Source organism: Papio anubis, chromosome 9, assembly GCF_008728515.1.
Source record: "Papio anubis isolate 15944 chromosome 9, Panubis1.0, whole genome shotgun sequence".
Classification (NCBI taxonomy): Eukaryota; Metazoa; Chordata; class Mammalia; order Primates; family Cercopithecidae; genus Papio; species Papio anubis.
The window spans coordinates 4734329-4747206 of record NC_044984.1 but is presented as its reverse complement, the minus strand read 5'-3'; the positions used below and the strand labels follow the sequence as shown (position 1 = coordinate 4747206).

At 43.5% G+C, this 12878-nt stretch overlaps 1 protein-coding gene across 3 annotated transcripts in view; it reads right to left on the bottom strand.

Moving 5' to 3' along the window:
- The window catches only part of GALNT8 (polypeptide N-acetylgalactosaminyltransferase 8), a 64701-nt gene extending 60958 nt beyond the window's left edge, over positions 1-3743 (bottom strand). Inside the window, exon 1 of one of the 3 annotated variants that reach the window (XM_021921928.2) lies at positions 1736-3743. In XM_021921928.2, the coding sequence (XP_021777620.2) occupies positions 1736-1946 (211 nt within the window). In that variant the 5' untranslated portion in view covers positions 1947-3743. Of the gene's footprint in view, positions 1-1064 lie in introns of all 3 variants that reach the window. The other 2 variants (XM_021921927.2, XM_031650210.1) reach the window with 2 other exon arrangements.
- Positions 3744-12878: the final 9135 nt, after the last annotated feature.

Genomic DNA, 12878 nt, shown 5'->3' with positions numbered 1-12878 from the left:
GCTCTGGCTGGCTCCTCATGGCACACTGTGTCCTAGCTGATGGAAAGAATAGCGAGGCTTTGGGTAGAACTCCTGCCATTTTATGGCTTGAGGAAGCTGAGCCAGTGATGAGCCTTGGGGATGGGTGAGAGAGTCCTGGTGTGTCTGGGTGCTCTGCCAAGTAGTGAGGGTGGTGCTGGGGTCACCACCCTAGGTACACAGACATCCTCCTGGTGAAGCTTCACCAAGTGTATATGCATGGGCAATATCCGACCCACCCAGGTAAGCCAGGGCTTGTGGAGCTGACAGTCTTCCCGCTATTTCATCCACTCTCTTGCCCTGTATCACTCTTCCCTTCATCCCTGTCTGCCTGTCTTTTTCTCTCTCTTTCCTAGATGCACCCACTCATTTATTCATCTATGTAACTTCTAGGTATGAATAGAAACGAGTAGTGAATGAGACGTTCATGGAAACAGCCCTTATGAAACTTGCTTTCCATAAAGCTGTACCACAATAAAATATGATGAGTCTTATGAAGGAGGACGTAAAAAGTGCTATGGGTGCCTTAGGCCTCCTCTTCTCTCCTTTTATTCTCTCCTTCTGTCCCATCACACTTTCCCTTTTTTTCTTCTTGTCTCCATACAAACTCTTTCACTCTCTTTCCCTGGACTCCCTCACTTCTCTGCTCCTTTCCTGTCCCAGCTTTTTTCTCCTCTGTCATCTCCCTTCTCACTCTCTTCGATCTTTCCCTGATTGCTTCTCTCCCTTCCTTTTTCTCTTCCTGCCTTTCCTTCCACCCGTCTCCCAGCCTCACCCTGAACCCTGACAATGCTCAGTTCTCATTTTAAAAGACACTTTCCCCAACTTCAGCCCCATGTGCACACACCGGGGCAGTCACATCCCCGCTCACACATAAAACACCTCCCTAGGGGGTTCCAGCATTTGATCCTGTTACCTGGGGAGCAGGGGGAAATGGCTGCTTCCCTTGCTGAAGTTGGATGCGCAGGCTCATAAAATTCAGAGGCATTAGAGTTCCATGGTGAGCCGGAATCACAAACCAACCCCAGAATGTGTTGAAATCTTACCCTTAACTTTAAATGAGGAGGTTAAAATTTGGCACAGAGCAGTTTATAGATCACCTTCTGCATCCACTTCACAATCCTGTTAGGTCAGGTGGATAACTATCATTATTATCATTATCTCCATTTACAGACCAGGAACCTGAGGCTGAGAGAGAGAAGCACTTGCTCAAAGTCACACAACCACAGTGGCACAACAGGATTCGATCTTAGGTCCTCTAACAAAGCCTTCATTAGTTCATGATAGGAGCACACAGCAAAATGGAAGTGAGGCCTTTGCCCCAGAGATTGCCACCTCTCTTGAACAGCCCCTACCACACATAGGCCTAAGGACAGGGCTACGTTAGACATCCCTAAGGCCCTTGGGATTCTTATTCTGTCTCGTTGCCTGCATATATGTAGATATAATGACAATGTATGTGCACAAGCTCACACACGTGCTCACCTCCCCCATACTGATGGCTCTAATTTCCACGTCTACTCACTTCGCTCTCAATCCCCATCTCCCATCTGAAGGCACGGAATTCAGTGTCAGATGCTTCAATGAGCGACTGAGATGAAAATGTGACCTCTCGCCCATTTTCCCCTCCACATCCCTTTTTCCTAAGTGCCCATAAACACACACACACGCACACGCGTGCACACACACGCCTTCCAGGTTAGCGTTGTAAACTTACTCAGATGCTTCAGTTCCGTCTCCAACTGGGAGAGTCTTCTTATCACTGCCCCGTCGCGCTCGTTCAGATGTAAAGGAAGCTCCTTGTGGAGACCACCCATAAACGGGTTTCGTAAAGTCCCCTTGCTAAAAAATACCAGAAGGAGATTGACAGTAATGGCCAGAGTCAGCCCAATGCAGAGGGCTTTGGAGCGTTTTCTACAAAACGTCATCTTCTTCCTGGGGCTCGTCCACTCCCTGTGGGGTTGAGTGCGTCACTGCCAGAACAGGCTAAGAATCAGAACCAGCCCAGCTTTTGTGGGAAAGAGAGGTTCTGGGGTGCCAGCTGAGTTGGTCTCCCCTGTGTAGACACCTATGAGAAGCCATAGGCGGCCTCGAGGAGAAAAGTCTCTTATTGCCTTCTTTGTCTTTATGCCCTGAGAGCATAACCGCTCAGCAGCATTTCACAGGTTGCTCAGGGAGATAACACTCCCTTGAAGCAGTGGAATATAATCAAACATCTTGGCTCCTCCTGAAACCTGCTCCCACCCATTTCAGTCCCGATAAGTTAAAGATCTTAAGTAGTTTAGACACACGCCTTTGCCCAAGGAAATTCACAGAAACCGCCACTGCTGTACATCTTATTGAATGACTCATGATTCTCTTTTACTGATTAATCCTTTTCCTCATCCCGTCTTCCCCTTCCCATCTGCCCTAAGAACAAAGAGCTTGTAAACCAATAAATTGGGTGGAGCCCGAGAGCTCTGGAACGGGAGCAAGCCTCCGATGCTCTGGTCCCCTGCACCTGCCTTTTAAACACTTATTCTGTCTCTTTCTAACTCCTTTGTCTCCGCCGGACTGGGGGTACCTGCCAGGTGGTGTGGGACTGGTTTCCCCAACAGCTTTGTCTCCACCCAACTTCATAGATGACACCCTGCCCGCTAGGCCAGATGTTCTCCGGCCAAGAACACTATTACAGCTGCCTGGCTTCTGCCTGAGCAGCGTCAGGTGTGAGGAGCGTGCATGGCAGCTGCCCAACGGCAGGTAAGTCAGCTGGACACACCTTGTACTGTCTCAGAAGTCAGAAGAATGCTTGCTCCTGCAGCTAGCCCAGGCTGCCTGGGTGAGAGGCTTTTCTCTATATATATCTATGTTTGTTTGGTGTTTAATGTTCTGTGTCCTTGGAAAAACCACCTGGGAGACTCTGATAGGGCATGTGAGGTCTGGTCCTGTGGGTGTAAGAAGGGGATAAATAGGATGAAAGAGAAATCAAAAAGCGAGAAGTCTCTGTACACTCAGATCCTCACTTTTTTGGAGAGCCGGGATCTAAGATGTCTTTTTACCTCACTCTACAGGGTTTTGGACATAGTAGGTGTGCAACAAATGCTTGTCCCACAAACTTAAGGAGAGATTTTCTTGCTAGTTCCTGGGACCTCAGGAGGTCCTGCCTAGAAGCAGGTGGAGAAGAGCTGGAGGCAGTGCCCAGGGGTTGAGCCTCAAGGGATGACCCTGATTCACTGGTCTCTGCCCTTGCTTGTCGTCTGCACAACTTCATACACTGGGCTTCTACCTTGCCCCAGCTTCCAGTAACTCCTTTGCCTCCACACCTCACACTTATAAGATGTTTTGGACGAATCACCAATGATCATCATTGTAGAAAAAACACCAAGGCTAAAAGTTTTAAGTTCTCAGTCTACTGTCAATCCCATCAAAATCACAGCTTCCACCCCAGCCTGGCTCTTTGGACTATTTACTAGGTCCCAAACACAGCACATGGTGACATGTGCTGAGGCAGACATGTGGATTAAAGGAAAGAAATGAGGCCTTAGGAAAAACAGGACAAAAATGAACAAAATGAAAAAGAATCACTTCTTTTGTTTCGCAGGGATAGAAAATGTCTCCCAGCCTCCCACTTGCAAATTAGGCTCAAAACATAAAAAACGCATGATCCAGCCAGGCATGGTGGCTCATTCCTGTAATCCCAGCACTTTGGGAGGCCGAGGCGGGTGGATCACCTGAGGTCAGGAGTTCAAGACCAGCCTGGCCAACATGGCAAAACCCTGTCTCTACTAAAAATAACAAAATTAGCTGGGCATGGTGGCAGGCGCCTGTCATCCCAGCGACTCGGGAGGCAGAGGCAGGAAAATCGCTTGAACCCAGGAGACGGAGGTTGCAGTGAGTTGAGATCGTGCCATTGCACTCCAGCCTGGGCAACAAGAACAAAACTCCATCTCAAAAAAAAAAAAAACCAAAAAAAATGATCCCTTCTCCTTCTAGGACAAGATGAAATACATACATTTATCTTCTCTATTCCTTCCCGCTAAGGCAAGTAAAAACTACACATGATATGAAAAACAAACCTAAGAAGACTGAAAGGTGGAGAGAAGAGGCAGGCTGACTAGAGATCTCCAGATATCCTAGCTATATTAGGAAATGATGCTGGAGCAGTCAACAATTTGGAAATGCCAAGGGGCAGAGACAATAAAAGCCCCAAGAAAAAGCTGCTTTCTCTAACCAAAGAAACAGGAAATGGGAAGCCTAGCAACACAGAAAATGTTTAGACAACAACTGCCCTACACCAGCCAAATGCCACTGAAAACCTTGCAGTGCCATGCCTACCCCATCCACAGAGGCCTCGTGGGGAGCCTAGACTTCCAACCTCACCCCAGCTGTGCGGATGGGCCCCTGCACCCCCACCTTCCCCTCCAGGGTGGTGTCAGTGAGGGTCTCTTGGGGAGCCAGCATTTTTGTCATTGTCCCCATGTGATATCAGTAAAGGAACGGTGGTCCCTCCCTTTTCAGCCAGTGTGGTATCAGCAGAGGCCTAATGGGGAACCTGAACTCCCTCCCTCGCCCATCAGTAATGAGGCAGCCCTCCCCACCAGGTGTCAGTGGAGGCCAAGCATGGAGCCTGGGCTTCCACTCCCACCTGCCAGCGATGAGATGACATCCCCCATTCCCCACCAGAACAGTGTATGAAAGGCCTGCTAAAATAGATTTACATAGGATCCAGAGTCTCATAAAGTTATATTCAGAATGGCCAAGTGCAATAGGAAATCACTTGTCATATCAACAAACAGGAAAATCTGAACTTGGAAGAGGCTATCAACAGACACCAACACCAGCTGGGCATGTTGGCTCATGCCTGCAATCACAGCACTTTGGGAGGCTGAGGCAGGAGGATCACTTGATCCCAGGAGTTTGAGACCAGTTTGGGCAACATGGTAAAACCCCATCTCTACAAAAAATACAAAAATCAGCCGGGCAAGGTGGCACATACCTGCAGCCCCAGCTACCCAGGATGCTAAGGTGGGAGAATCACGTGAGCCCAGGAGGTTGAAGCTGCAGCGAGCCATGATTGTGTCATTGCACTCCAGCCTGGGTGACAGAGTGAGACCCTGTCTCAAAAAAAAAAATTAAAACAGATGCCAACACCAAGATGACAGAGATGCTGGAATTGTCTGACAAGGATTTAAAAGCAGCCATACTAACGAGTGATTATGAACATGCTTGAAACAAATGAAAAAACAGTAAGTCAGCAAGGAAATCAAATGTTTCAGCAAAGATATAGAAACCTCAGGAAAGAAACTCAAGACATAAAAAAGAACCAAATGGAAATTTTATAAATGAAAAATACAATAAACAAAATTTAAAAATCACTGGGTGAGCCTCAACTGTAGAATGACAAGGACAGAGAAAAGAATCAGTGATCTTAAAGATGATATAATAGAAAATGCTCAATCTGACCAACAGAGAAAAAGTAGACTAACAAAAAATAAACCTCAAAGACCCACGGTGAGATTACAACAGATCTAACATTCATGTCATGGGAATCTTAGAAGGAAAAGAGAAAATGCAGGGCTAAACAAGAACGTAAAGAAATAAGGGCTGGCTGGGCACAGTGGCTCATGCCTGTGGTCCCAGCACTTTGGGAGGCTGAGGCAGGCAGATCACCTGAAGTCAGGAGTTCAACACCAGTCTGACCAACATGGTGAGACCCCATCTCTACTAAAAATACAAAAAATTAGCTGGGCATGGTGGTGCACACCTGTAATCCCAGCTGCTTGGGAGGCTGAGGAAGGAGAATCACTTGAACCCAGGAAGCAGAGGTTGCAGTGAGCCGAGATCGTGCCACTGCACTCCAGCCTGGGCAAGAAGAGCGAAACTCTGTCTCAAAAAAAAAAGAAGAAAGAAAAAAAGAAAGAAATGTCCAAAAGTTGGCAAAAGACACAAACCTACAGATTCAAGATGCTGAGCAAACCCCAAATAGGACAAACTCATAGAAATTCATAATCATCTAATGCCCAGATGCATTATAATCAAACTTCTAAAAACTAAAGACAAATGAAAATTCTTAAAAGTAGCAAGAGAAAAATGACACTTACAGGGGAAAAACAATTCAAATGATAGAGTTCTCATCAGAAATCAAGAAGATCTGAAGAAAGTATCACAACTTTTCAAGTGCCGGAAGAAAAGAATGGTCCATCCTGAATCCTATATCCAACAAAAATATCCTTCAGAAACGAAGAAGAAATCAAGACATTCTCAGATAAGAAAACTAACAGAATTTTTTTCCAGCAGACTTACCTCAAAAGGATGACTACAGAAATTGTTCTAAGTAAAGAAATGACAAAAGAAGGAATCTTGGAACAAGAAAAACAAAAGAACAGTGTTAAAATCTGAGTAAATACAAAAGACTTTCCTTTCCTCTTGAGTTTTCTAAGTTGTGGTTGGCAACCAAAAATCGTAACATTGTCTGCTGTGGTCTGAAAATATATGGAAGAGATATTTAAGACAATTATACTATATACGGGGGAGGGTAAATTAGGGACTTAAATAAGGTAACGTTTCTTTATTTCACGTGGACTGGTAAAATGTCAACACCAGTAGACTGTGTTAAGTTATGTATATACAATGGTGATTAAATAGTTCTAAAGTATCTTGAGTGACAGCGTTTGCATATCTACATGTAATATCTACATGTGATAAAATAGCATGGAACTATATACACGCAGTATCAATGTCAATTTTCTGCTTTTGCTATTGCACTATATTTATTCAACTACATACATAATATAGGAGTGTCATCAGCTTCTTTGTTATTGCACTATCATTATATCTGCAGTTATATGTCTTCTTTCTGGGATTACTAGGTGCTCTCTCATGCATCCAATCACTGCTCAGTTATATAGTTATATGTACAGTTATATCAACATGATATAGTTAGTCATTGGGAAAAACTGGGTGTAAGAGGTATACAGAACTGCTCTGTACAATTCTCGCAAATTTTGTGAATCTGTAATTCTTTCAAAATTGTTTTCTTTTAAAACAAAGAGATTCCCATCCTGCATAAACTGACCGCTGAAGCAGATCACTTTCCAAAATTACAAAGTCTTTATTAAAAACACACACAAAAATCGTGGCTACCTCTAGAGTTGGCGGGGATTGGAGGACTGAGGGCTAGAGGTGGGAGGAGACTGATTTTCACTGTATAACTTTTTAAATATATTCTACATTTTGTGTCATATTACATGAATTATCCATTAAAAATAAATAAAATAATTTGATCAAACATGGCACCATAATCGGAGCCATTTTATTGCTGTCTAGAATAGGTCAAAGTTAACTCAGCTAGAGAGACCCACAAATACTCCTCTTCAGTCTCGCGTGCACTTGTCCTTCTCCACTAAGAAGCTGATGAGACTCCTCTTTCTGGGAACACTGGGTGCCCTCTCATGCATCCAATCACTGATCAGAACACTGGGGCAGTGTTCTTCCAAAGTTCACTTCATAAAATTCACCCGGGTAGCTTGGTAAAAATGCAGATATCCAGGCTCTAAGCCAAAAGATCCTATTCTGTAGGTCATTAGGAGACCCGGACACCTGCACTTTCAACAATTCCCTTATATGAATAGGTTTACACCCTGTCCCGAGGGAGTCCACAGATCCATGGGAGAGGGGTTGATTTACAGTTAAAGTCAATGTGCTTACTACCCTGTAGGAGGCCCCAACTTGCACCAAGGGTCACAAAAGGGCAAGTGACCAATCTACCTAGGGATGTGGCATCTTGAAAGCTGAGTGTGCGTGTGTTTGTGTGTGTCAGTTCCTCCAGCAAAGGGAGCACGTGTAAGGAAGGTTATGGGGACAAGAAAGTACAATTTTTTTTTTAATTTTAAAAATAATAGGGGCCGGGTGTAGTGGCTCACGCCTGTAATCCCAGCACTTTGGGAGGCCGAGGCAGGTGGATCATGAGGTCAGGAGATGGAGACCATCCTGGCTAACACGGTGAAATCCCGTCTCTACTAAAAACACAAAAAATTAGCCAGGCGTGGTGGTGGGCGCTTGCAGTCCCAGCTACTTGGGAGGCTAAGCCAGGAGAATTGCTTGGACCCGGGAGGCAGAGGTTGCAGTGAGCCGAGATCGCACCATTGCACTCCAGCCTGGGCGACAGAGCGAGACTCCATCTCAAAAAAAAGAAAAAAGAAAATAGGGCTGGGATCTCACTTTGTTGTCCAGGCTGGTCTCACACTCCTGAGCTCAAGTGATCCACCTGCCTCAACCTCCCAAATAGCTGGGATTACAGGCATGAGCTACTGTGCCTGGTCACAAATTATTTTAATGAAGATCAAATGGATAAAAGCAGTCAGAATGTGGAGGCAGAGGCAGGCACTGCGATAAGATGGTAAGAGCTGTCTACCTCTTTTTTTTTTTTTTTATAATAGCAAATAATACTAAGATGACCTAAAGTTTCCATCCACAAATGAATGGTTAAATAATTGACAGTGCATAATAGTTAAGTAAATTATGCCATCTCCACTCCACAGAATATTAGAATATTATGGACAGCAAGGAGATACTGTTGGAAAAAGTATAGATTTTAGAGCAAGGTAATAATTCTATTACTTACTAGCCTGGTAAACTAAGGCAAGTTATTTCACTTCTCTGAACCTAATTTACCTTATGTGCAATATGGGGATATATAATACTCTTCTTTGCAGAGCTGTTATGGGATATGGGATAACCTTTGTAACTTGTCTGGCATATTCAATAAACATTAGGTAATTTTCTAAAATTACAAACTCTTTATTAAAAACACACATGAAGTCAGGCAAGATAGTTCATGCCTGTAATCCCTGCACTTTGAGAGGCAGAGATAGGCGGATCTCTTGAGCTCACGAGTTCAAGACCAGCCTAGACAACATGACAAAACCCCATCTCTAAAAAAAAAAAAATACAAAAATGAGCCGGGTGTGGTGGGGTTGGAGGAGGAGGGGGCACCTATAGTCCCAGCTACTTGGGAGGCTGAGGTGGGAGGATGGCTTGAGCCCAGGAGGCAGAGGTTGCAGTGAACTGAGATCAAGCCACTGCACTCCAGCCTGGAGCCAGATTTTGTCTCAAAACACACACACACACACACACTCTCTCTCTCTCTCTCTCTCTCTCTCTCTCTGTCTCTAGTGCTTACCTCTAGAGTTGGCAGGGATTGGAGAACTGAGAGATAGAGGTACGAGGAGACTGATTTTCACTGTGCAATCATCGCTGTGGTTTTTGTTTTAAAATTTTTGAAGGCCATATTGCAACATGGAAAACAGCTTATAATAAAATGCTAAGTGAACAAAAAAAGGCTAGAAAATTGTTGAGCTTTCCAAATGGGGACTTATAGGAATCCTAAATAGTGTCACAGTGCCACTAACAGCCCAAATTTATTGTACACTTACCACATCTGCTGACATAGGATTCCAAGCTTCTGCAAAGTCTCCTCAAGTACTTCTAAAGGTCCTCAGAGGGGTCTCTGAAGGGGTCCAGCAAGGCTCCAGGTAGCATCTTACAGCTTTCTTTCTCAAGTTTCTCAGCACTCTTGCCTAAGTTGTCTCTCCACCAAATCCTGCAGCCTGTCACAGCCCATTCCTCTGTGGAATACCCAGGCCCCTACTGCCTCAGAGAATGGGCATCTTAGAAGTGCTCTAAACCATGAGTCTATGACAAAGCTGGAAAAACTTACCCTACTTTTCATGCTCCATGCAGTTGAGGGTGATGAGCAGCAAAGTCAATGTATCTTACAGTCCATTATCTTGTAGTATGTAGTGAAAATGACTTTGAGTGTTTACCCACAGACAGCCATTTTGCCCCCTAGGACACAAACCCAACAGAGAATGGCAGGAATGTTAAGTCAGAGATTATCCAAATGTCACCTGCCACACCTAGTCAGAATCACTTTTCGCTCAGGGGATGAGGACATTGTATTTGACCACACTGGTTTGCCTGATTCCGTTCCTTAGCTTGGGTTCTTTCCCAGGAGGCTCCCCAGGTCTTAGTAGACTCCTAGCTGCCTACCCTGCCAGTTGTGCCCACAGATGACTAAGCCCAAGTAATAAGCATAGCTTAGAAACCAGATGGAAACCTCGCTCCCACTTCAATGCAAGACTGTGGTTACAGCCATGTGTAAAAGAAAACCCAATGCCCAGATTCTCCAATACAAGGAACCAGTGTAACTTTAGAAACATGATTGATTCTAAAATCTGAAGCAGGCAAAATACAAGATGAACCCAAAGCATTTCACAGTACCAGAAAGTAAGGACAGGCTCAAAAAGCTAAGAGGTGGTGTTGGGGGAAGAGAGATGAAAAAAGGAAAGAAAACTAAAACAAGAAAACCAAACAGAAATACAATTTTTAAAAAGACTAGAAGGAAATATGTCGAAATTGTAGGAATGGTCGTCTTAAGATAGTTAGACTATAGGCAATTAATTCTCTTTTTCTATTTTTTATTATTCCGACATGGTCCTATCAGCTTTAAAATGGAAACCATTTATAAATTAGTGATATTTTAAAGTAGAATCGCCATTCGTGGTAGCCATTTGAAAACAGACAGAGGGGAAAGAAGTGATGAAGGAGGAACTGAAGGTCCAGCTTCTGCACCTGTGGGCTTGGTAGTGCCCATAACGGAGAGAGAGAACAAAGGGGAAGAAGAGAGACGAGAGGAGACACCTAGGTCAACTAGGCACATGTTTCATTGGGAAGGCCTCTGAAGATCAGATGTGTCCTGCAAGCAAATGGAAATTTGAGTCTCAAGCCCTGGAAGGACATCAAGGATAGGGTAGAAAATTTCCTCAGAGGAAATGAACAGAGTTGTGAGAGTAGAAGTGTACTGGAATTAAATACAACAATGGAACATTCAGTAACAGTGGGAAATTTTATGTTTATGTCGTCTTAAATCCTATTAGGGAAAAAAATGGTGATTCAACCATTAATAATGTATTTCTTTTCTCTCCCTTGCCACAAAAGCCTCTAGTCAGACAGGAGATGTTTCAGAAAGGATTACTTTTGTTGATCATTATTCTGATCTTTTGTGGGAGAAACTCCTCCTTCATATTTCATCAGTAAAATTTCTGCACATTCTATTCTTATTTGGGGATAATATGTTCTCAAGAGATTAAGCTGTATTCTTACTGAATCAGTTATAAGTACCTGTACAGAGCTGAGTGTGATGGCAGTCACCCGTAGTCCCACCTACTTGGGAAGCTGAGGTAGAAGGAGTTCAAGACCAACCAGGCAAAATAGCAAGACCCTATCTCTAAAAAATAAAAATTAAAAAAAAGACAAGTATTTGTGCAACTTCAGGAGACTCATTCATTTTACAAAGAATAAGATTGGTAATGATGGCTAAATAAAATCTTATTTATAGATTGTGAGCATGTGATGGAGGGAAAAAAAAAGAAATAAATATTTCATAAGTATCTTCTAAGGGCCACCCAGTGTTAGGTATTTCATACCTGTGATTTCATTTGGTCTTCACGATCACCCTGTGATGCAGGAATTATTATTTTGTTCCATAGGTAAGGAAACTGAGGACAAGAAGGTTCAATAATATTCACTCTAGATCAGGTTGTATCCTTTTCTTTTTAGTGTTTGAGGTCGTATTTCTTGGAGGTTAGTACAGACAGCCTGCATGTAGCTTTTCTTTCGCATATAAATCCACTTCCTAGTGTCCTTCCTGATCACCTGAGTTGGTTACCTATATATTTATCATTGTGCTGCTCTATATATGACACAGATGCAACTGTTTTGACCCCAACTGCTCATCCAGGAGGGGAAAAGAGATAATATGACCCAGGAAGAAATCATAAAGTAAGTTAGTTTCCTGAGTAAAAAAGCTTTCAGGCATAACTCAATTTAAACATGGTCTTTTCCACAAAAATCAAGAGACTTCGACAAATCTCTCCAACCATACCAACAGAGGAAAAATAATCATACCGCAGAATTGGACAGCATGATAATATGTAATGCAGTTGCACATAAAGTACAAAGAGGAATAATCAATGGTGTAGTCAGTATTGTTGCTAAATATTTAACTTTGAGCAACGGCAGAGTGACAGAATTCTTTGTAATTAAACATCCCACGGTACCTACTTTTGAAAAAGAGGATTGACCCAAGGAAAAAGATTATCCTGGAAAACAGGCCAATATAGAATTGCAGAACAAGGCAACAGAAGAGGAGAACTGGAACCAGAACTAAAATATGGGGTCTGGATTATTTGTCTTGCTGTTGCTGTTGCTGTTGTTGCGTTGTTGTTTACTAGGCCAGGTTATGAGTTTCATTAATGACCTGGCAAGGAAGACTTGACCACTAGCATCAGAACTTTAGAGTAGATACAATTTTTATACAGCCCATACGTGTCCCCGTAATTCACTTTCATAAGCCTCAGTTCTTCGCATGTTATCTGATGGATAATGATTTGAAGCACTGCCTTACCTACCAGCTGCCACCTGCCAGCCAACAGCCCAGTTTCCATTTCATTTAGGCATTCTAGTGAGACTTTAAATAATTCAAGGTAGAACTAATCAGTTTATACGAAAATTGGAAGAAGCACTTAGGGAAAGATACTTTGGAATTTCAGGCAAGTAAAGGAAAAGTGTTTCTCTTCCATTCCATTTGCCTATTTGTCTCTTCTTTTGTCAATACCACACTGCCTTGATCATTGTAGCTTTATAAGAAGTCTGAAGGCTGGGCATGGTGGCTCATGCCTATAATCCCAGCACTTTGGGAGGCTGAGGCGGGAGGATCACTTAAAGTCAGGAGTTCAAGCCCAGCCTGGCCAACATGGCGAAACCCTGTCTTTACTTTAAAAAATACCAAAAAAAAAATCAGCTGGGTGTGGTGGCACACG